Consider the following 8,799-nt stretch of genomic DNA (forward strand, 5'->3'; position numbering starts at 1 on the left):
ACCGTCCCTCCCCTATTTCCCCCCAACTGACCCCAGTGTGTAGTGCTCCCCTCCCTGTGTCCATGTGTTCTCATTGTTCAACACCCGCCTATGAGTGAGAACATGCGATGTTTGATCTTCTGCTCTTCTGTCAGTTTGCTGAGAATGATGCTTTCCAGGTTCATCCATGTCCCTACAAAGGACCCAAACTCATCGTTTTTGATGGCTGCATAATATTCCATCCAGAACTTCTTGAGAATTATGCAGAGATATTTAATCAGTCAGAAGGTTGAATAGTCAAAATATTAGTGAGTGAAGTCTATTTTGATGAGGATTTTACTAATGGTATCCCTTAGATATTATAAGTAAATTGTTGTTTTCTTTTGAAATATCTGAAACCTAGTTAACACAGATTTTTATTTATTCTTGCAAAGATATGCAAAGCTATTTGGGAGGTTGTTGTCATCTGCTCTTTGATATTCATGGGCTTTCTTCACAGAAGACTAGAAATTAACAGAGTCACAATGAATTATGGCAACATTGACTTTAAAAAAGCAAACATCTCTTTAATGTTATTTAATAATTTTGAATAAATTTGATATGGCAAACTAATCAGTTATAATTGAGAAAGGAACTTAATTCTAATACTTTATTGGTATCCCATAATAACCCATAATACTAAGAGACAGTTTTGGAGGGTGAGAAGTCCTGAAGAGCTGATAAAGGTAAAGGCTCAAATTTGAGCTTCTTTCAGGATTCCTTACATCAATGATTTTAGTTTCTTATACAAAGTAAATTAAAACATGACCTTTTTAGTGGGAAAAAGTAAAAATTAATAAATTATAGAAGCCTTGTTTGAGGCCAAAAAGTGTGTGACATTTAAATAGAAATGAAGAACTTCAGAGTTTATGATACTTTTTCAAAACAGCTAACAAACTGACACTTGGACACAGGTAGAATTTTTTCAAAAGCAATTTTTATAAAATCAGAAAAATGTTTACCTCTTATGGGGGGCATTGACTGGAAAGGAATACAACAGAACTTTCTGAGATGATAGAAATGTTTTTTATCTTGATGGGATGTGGGTTTTATAGGTTATGAAAAACAAACAGTAATAAGTAAATAAAAAGAAAGTTGCCAGTACAGTTTTACATATTCCTGTGATGTTTTTAATTGACAGGTGCCTCCTTGCTGAGATACATAATGAGAAGTTTCGATTATACAAATTAAAGATGATGTCAAAGATGGAAAAATACCTTCATTCTAGCAGGTGTAGGAGACGGTATGGATTATTTATTTTATGCCAGTAACATGGATTTGTGGATGATGCTCTTTTAAGAAAATGGTTTTGCTAAATAATTATAAGTATTTTAAAAAAATATTTTGTTGATGTTACATCTGTGCTGAATTTTTATGGCAAATTTCTTTGTGCCTTAGTAAACTAAAGTCAAGTAATGAGGTCCCAAGTGGATCAATTAATGATGATTTTCCCTCTATTTTCAGGAATGAATTTAACATATATGTTTTTGTTCTTTTATTTAATTTAAAATTTTGTCTTGGGTAGAATCATCTTGTCTCATTTTGAGGACAAACAAGTACAAAAAGCCTCCTTGGGAATTACGGGAACTGAAAAATGCTGTGATAACTGCAGGTCCAGGTAAACATTTCTTCTTATAGATGGACATTCTAAAAGTCTTTGTTTCTCTTCCTTTTCATGTTTAACTGAATTTTTGTTGGCTGGTAGGTATTTCAGTTTCTTAAATTAATTAATGCATTTAGATAAAAGAGAAAGCAAACAATATTAAAGTGTTTTGCTTAAAAAAATAGATAAAGCAATGAAATAGTAGCCCTAAATCTAAATATATCAATAGTTATATTAAATGTAAATGACCTAAAATATTATTTAAAGGCTTAAATTGTAAGAATTGGTTTAAAAACACGACCTTGTTCTATATGTTGTCCATTAGAAATCCACTCTAATTATATAGATAGGTTTAAAAAAGAATGAAACATTACATTCCATGAAAACATTAATCAGAAGGAAGCTGGAGTTGTTACTTTAATATCAGACAATGGAGACTTTGGAGAAAAGAATATTATCAGGATAAAGAAGGATGTTATATGATGTAAAAGGATCATTTTACCATTGTATCTGTCAGAGTTCACCAGAGAAGCAGGACCATTGATGTTATGTATATATGTATGGGGAGGGGAAGGGAAAACAGATGTGGGGAAAGTGGGATGAGGGGACTGATTTTGAGGAATTAGCTCACGAAACTGTGGGGGTTGGCAGGTCTGAAATTGGTAGAGCAGGCCAATAGGCTGGAAACTCAGGCAAGAGGTGATGTTGCAGCCTTGAGGCAGGATTTCTCCTCCATAAAACCTAGTTTTCGCCCTTTAGTCCTGCCCCTGAGTGGATGAGACCCACCCACATTATTGACAGTAATCTTATATATTTAAAGTCAACGGATTGTAGATGTTAATAATGTCTACAAAATATTTTACAGCAACATCTAGATTAGTGTTTAACAATTGACGTCATAGGCTGGCCAAGTTGATGCATTAATATTAATCATTAATATTAATCATTACAACCAAGAAGACATCATCCTAAATATACATGTATACTTACCAAAAGGACTGAAAGAATCAAAAGGAGAAATAGAGAAACCTATGATTACATTTGGTGACTTCCAACATCTCTCAATAAGCAATAAAGCTAACAGACCAAAAAATCAGAAGATAGAAGAAATGAGCAGGACTATCAACATACCGGATCTCATTTTATAGAACATTCTACCCAGAAGCAGCAGAGTTACACATTATTTTCAAGTGCAGATGCAATATTCATGAACATAAATCATATTCAGAGTCATAAAACAAACCTTAACAAATTTAAGAATCTTGTATTTGTATTTTTTTGACTATAATGGAATAAAACTAGAAAGCAATAACAGAAAGATAACAAAAAAGTCAACAACCTTAGAAATTACATAACACACCTCTAAGTAAATGCATGAGTCAAAGAGGAAGTTTCCAGGCAAGTTAGAAAATGTTTTGAACTGAATGAAATGAAAATACAAAATGTGTGAGATGCAGCTAATGCAATACTGAGAAGGAAATTTATAGCATTAAATACCTATATTATAAAAGAAAGGTCTCAAATTGAAACCTAAGCTTCCATCTTAACAAGCAAATAAGAGCAAAATAAATCAAAAGGAAGCAAGGAAATAATAAAGATAAGAGCGTAAATCAATGAATAAAAAACAAAAACAATAGAGAAAATCAGCTCAAAATCTTATTCTGTGTAAAGATCAATAAAATTGATATAAGCTTCTAAAAAGACTGACAGAAAGGGAAGAGACACAGATAACCAATACCAGAAATGAAAGGGGATTTCACTACAAACTCCACAGGTATTAATAGGGAAGATAAGGGAACTCTGTGGACAACTCAGAACATAACTTAATAATTTAGATGAAATGGGACAATTTCTTGATAATCTCAAACCAATTAAACTTACAGTGAGTTAGATAACCTGCATAGTCTTACAACCATTAGAGACGTTGAATTCTATGTTAAAAATCTCTGAAAATAAAATTTCCGAGCACAAAAAGTTTCAACGACAAATTCTATCAAACATTTAGAAGACAAAATAATGCCGATTCTATAGCATGATTCCATTTATATAATACCCTTTGAAACATCAAGCAATACTAGAGGGATGAAGAAAAGATCAGTGGTTGTCAGATATTAGGGGGAAGGAGAAGGTATGATTCCAAACGGTAGTATAGCACAAGGCAGTGTTTTGGAGTGTTAGATTTATTGTGCCCTGATCGTGATGGGAGTTAGATGAATCTATGGATGTTTTAAAATTTGTAGAACTTTACACATACACACAACCAATTCGCCTATATTAATTGAAAAAATGAAATAAAAACAAATTATTCACCTAGCTGGATTAGCTACATACCTAAGTGCAATAGCTGCATTACTGTAAGAAAAAAGAAGCATTATTAGGGATGGAGTTGTTCTCTGTTTAATGAGAAATAGTTTCTTCACTAAGAAGACAGAATTGTTCTATGCATCTCAAAAACAAAAACAAAAACAAAAAACAACCAACGAACAGCAAGTTGCCTGGTGCTGTGGGTCACACCTATAGTATCAGCTGAGGTGGGAAGATCACTTGAGACCATGATTTTTTGAGACCATCCTGGGCAAAAAAGCAAGACTGTGTCTCTACAAAAATTAAAAAATAAAAAAAATAAACTTAGCTAGGTATGGTGGCATGTGCCTCTCTAGTTCCAGCTACTCTGGAGGCTGAGGTGGGAAGACCACTTGAGCCTGGAAGGTCAAGACTGCAGTTGCATTGAGCTGTGATGGCACCACTGCACTCCAGGCTGGGCTTCAGAGTAAGACTCCATCTCACATAAAAAATAAATGAATAAATAAGAAAAACAATTGGTCTGGACATGGTGGCTCACACCTGTAGTCCCAGCACCTTGGAAGGCCAAGGCAGGAGAATTGCTTAAACCTAAGACTGAGAACAGCCTGGGAAACATAGCAAGACCCTGTCATTATTTAAAAAAAAAAAAAAAAAAAAAAAAAAAAAAAAAAAAAAAAAAAAAAAAAAAAAAAAAAAAAAAATAAAAAAAAAAAAAAAAAAATTAAAAATCCAGCAAACACGTAAAGCACAAAGCTGACAGAAGAGGTGGAGAAATCAATAAATTCACCATCAAAGTGGGAGAATTTGATAAAACTTTTAGTTACTGGTAGGGTAAACAATCCAAAAATTAGTACATTATGGAAAATTTGGTCAGCATAGTAACAAGTTTGATTTATCAGATACGTAGTATATAGAATCCTAGACCAAGCAACTGTAGCAGTGTATCTCAAGTATTTTTACTTCATGGCCCACATAGCACATGGGCTAATTGTCAGAGATCAGTTTCTGTCCAAAACCCTAAGATCTGGAGTGATTAGTCTTTCAGCACACTGATTGAGAAGCACTGAAAGACTTTGCTTCTCAAACATACATGGAATGTTTCCAAAAACTATGTGTTGGGTTGGCAAACTATGGCCTGTGAGCGAAATCTGCATGCTGCTTGTTTTTTTTTGTTTGTTTTTTGTTTTTACTTTTTTTTTTGACATAGGGTCTCACTCTGTCACCCAAGCTGGAGAGCAGTGGTAGGACCATAGCTCACTGTAACCTCGGATTACTGAGCTCAAGCAATTTTCTCACCTCAGCCTCCCAAGTAGCTACAGGCACGCATTGCCATGCCCAGTTAATTAAAAAAAAAAAAAATCGTTAGAGACAGAGTCTTGGTATATTGCCTAGGCTGGTTTTCAAACTCCTGGCATCAGTCAGTCCTCCTACCTCAGCCTTCTAAAGTGCTAGGATTATAGGCATGAGCCATCACACTCGACTAATGTTATTGTAAATAAACTTTTCTTGGAACACAGCTGCACCTTTTGCTTATGTGTTATCTGTGGCTGCTTGAGTTGAGTGCTTGACTGCAAAGCCTGTCATGGCCCAAAAAGCCTGAAATACTATCTGGTCCTCTATAGAAAATGTTTTCTGACCCTGTACTTGACTAGCTTGTCTCAAAAATTTTCAATGAATTTGAAACTTTTCTCCCCACATTTTCTGACCATAATGCATTTGAGCTAGAAGTAAATAAGTGGATAGACAACAAAATTCTCATGGATTTGGAAATTAAAATTAGCACTTAAATAAGTCATACCCAAAAAATCAAATTGGAAATAAAAAAAATTTAAACCTAGGGATAAATACATTAATATGCATCAACATTTTTAGAACTTAGGGATAATTACAGTAATATAAATTAAAAGATAAGAGGGCATGGTGGCTCACACCTGTCATTCCAGCTCTTTGGGAGGCTGAGGAGAGAGGATCACTTGAGGCCAGGAGTTCAAGACCAGACTGGGCAACATAATGAGACCCCATTGCTACAAAATTTTAACAACAACAACAAAAAACTGGTAAGAGGCAGCATAGATAGTACTTTGTGGGAATTTGATAGCTTAAAATACTCATAATAGAAAAGAAGATTAATCAGCTAAGCATCTCACTAAAGAGATTAGAGTAGGAGAGTAAACCTAAGCATAGTTTTTTTCCCCACATTATTATATCTGGAATATTGAATGCTTTCTTATTGCTATTTCAAAGATACTTATTCTAAGGAAAGCAATTGAATTAGGTAGTTGAACTCTATAGCAGATTTTCTTTAATGAGTCCTTTTGTTCTCAATCTACTTAAAGAATTCTCATTTGAATTTATGATAATTTCAGATCTACCTGAAGGGTGACTTAGGAATTTAACTTCCAAATCTACTTAAATGAAAGGTTTATAATAATTGTGTCATATTTTACAGTCATTATTGTTTAACAATTTATAGCATAGGATTTGGGTTTTTTTTTTTTTTTTCATTTTAAACAAGAAGTTTTTTTAAACAAGACACTTGACTAAGGGAAAACTATCTTGGAGTTATGATTACTAGAGTAATTTATTTCTCCCTAAAGACAGAGTGGTTATATGTAACAGCTACATAAAAACGGTTATAAAATTGTCCTTGGTTTTACAATGATAAATGAAAAACATTAAAATTCTCCAATTGAACAAGGTATGCAAGGATTTTTTATTGTTTTTTGCTAAAGCAAAATAGCATCCTGGAGTATAAAGATAAGAGCTGAATGAGCAGGCCACTAGGGGACAGAGGGAGTCTTCCCAGAACCGATGCTTCTTTTTCCCATCCCATCTGCATTCAAAGTCAATCCAAACATATTATTGGACATTTAGTTAAAAAAAAAAGAAAAGTAATATACTTGTGGACATACACCAGTTACTTTATGTGCAATAAAGGAATGAGGAAGGGAAAATGAAAGAATAGAGAAAACTCTATGTAGCCAGGATGTGGTGGAAACAAATTGCAACTTTCATTCTTTTTTTTTTTTTTTTTTTTTTGAGATGGAGTTTCGCTCTTGTCACCCAGGCTGGTGTGTAGTGGCACCATCTCAGCTCACTGCAGCCTCTGCTTCTCAGGTTCAAGCCATCCTCCTGCCTCAGTTTCCCAAGTAGCTGGGGTTATAGGTGCATGCCACCTTGCCCGGCCAGTTTTTGTATTTTTAATAGAGATGGGGTTTTACCATGTTGGCTAGGCTGGTCTTGAATGGCTGACTTCAAGTGATCCACCCACCTTGGCATCCCAAAGTGCTGAGATTACAGGCATGAGCCACCATGTCCAGCCAAATTGCAGCTCTCTACTTGAGACTGTATTCTTGGTCTGGAAGAGCAGAGTTCTTCAGTAAAGTAGCAGGTCCCCTTTTTAGTAGACATCTCCATGTCTGCTGCTGGAACACATCAATTTTATCTTAAGCCTCGCTTCCAAATGTGCAGATATATCTGGTTCATTGATTGGCTGCCTGTCAGATTGAAACCTGATCTGCGTCATTGACAAACCGTGTCCCTCACAATAGGCTTTCTTTGGTTTACTAAGTGGGGCATGCCTCTTCATCTTAAACTGCACCACAGTGCCATCCTGCCCCATCACCTTCAAATGAACATTATCCTTGTTCTCAGTCTTCTTCCTTGGGCTTTTTGTGGATCCTGGTGAGTGCGGCAGTCTCCTCAGCTGCTGCTTTACAGAAGAGGTACCAGGTCTGCCCCGAATGAGTGAGCCCATAAACAGCACCAGCAGTGGCAGCAACTGAGATGTATTTTTCTAAGCTGAAAGGATTTTTTTTTTTTTTTTTTTGCGGGGGTTGGGGGGGCAACAAATCTGTTTTTGCAACACACCCTTAACATTGAAGTCCAGCATTTATATAATTGGTCAAGTAAGTGGATCTGTTCTAGCTATAAATACGGCGACTCTGCTTGCTCATACTATTAGTAACATTGTTCCTTTCTGTGGTCTGAGGCACCTTGCATGAAACTTGCTTCCGGGGCACTAGGATTGAGAACCATCAGCATAACCTGTCTGTTATGCTACTTTACATTTTTCATATTTTAGATACTTTACACACTTGGCTAAAATGAACTTTATTCGTGGTTTCTGGAGCAGTTGGCACATTTGAGATATTTTTTTCTTGGCTCATTGTTATGCTAAATCTTTCAATTTCTAAAGATACACACCTTGGCTAAGCTTTCTTCATTTGTTGTTATTTTTGTTTAGATTGGGTCATTGCTATTCCATGGATGACTCAGAAGATACATCTTGGGACTTTGGTCCACAAGCATTTCAGCTCTTGTCTGCTGTGGACATCTTAGGGGAAAAATTTGGAATTGGGCTTCCAATTTTATTTCTCCGAGGATCTGTAAGTATATATCTGAATTCCCTTCATAGTTCTTTTACTTCTATTATGCTTTTCTTCAGAGATTTACTGTATTATGATTGTAGCTTTGACTTCAGATGGGTCATTAGGAACTCATAGAGTCATAGTAAGTTCCAGTTAAACACTCCATTCATTACTTTCGATAAAACCTGTGCGCATGGCATCTTCTGCTGTTTTCATATTCCAGGCCGATGGTCAGCTCTGCAGCTCAGTCTGGAACTGTTGTGCTAGTGTATCACATTGCAGTTGGGTGAATCCCTAGACTAGTCTTACTTGGGATAATGAAGAAAAGTTAACTTTCATTGTGTTAAGGGACAGGTAGAACAAAATTGTCCTTTTGTCCAGGAAACTATCAAATTCTTCAAGGAAAACTTTAGTTATACAGACTATTTTGTAAATATCTAATTTTTTTGACTTTACCAATGAATAAATAGTCAATTAAATTCAGCTACTTTTTTTTTTTTTTTT

General features: G+C 35.2%; 1 protein-coding gene across 9 annotated transcripts in view; it reads left to right on the forward strand.

Moving 5' to 3' along the window:
- WRN (WRN RecQ like helicase) overlaps positions 1 to 8,799 on the forward strand; it is a 148,372-nt gene that overhangs the window by 98,585 nt on the left and 40,988 nt on the right. For all 9 annotated transcript variants that reach the window (XM_017536029.2, XM_017536052.2, XM_017536034.2 and 6 more), the window contains 3 exons: positions 1,160 to 1,261; positions 1,544 to 1,636; positions 8,172 to 8,313. In XM_017536029.2, coding sequence (XP_017391518.1) covers positions 1,160 to 1,261; positions 1,544 to 1,636; positions 8,172 to 8,313 — 337 coding nt within the window. The remainder of the gene's footprint in view (positions 1 to 1,159; positions 1,262 to 1,543; positions 1,637 to 8,171; positions 8,314 to 8,799) is intronic.

The sequence above is a fragment of the Cebus imitator genome, unplaced genomic scaffold (genome assembly GCF_001604975.1).
Source record: "Cebus imitator isolate Cc_AM_T3 unplaced genomic scaffold, Cebus_imitator-1.0 Scaffold5, whole genome shotgun sequence".
Taxonomy (NCBI): Eukaryota; Metazoa; Chordata; class Mammalia; order Primates; family Cebidae; genus Cebus; species Cebus imitator.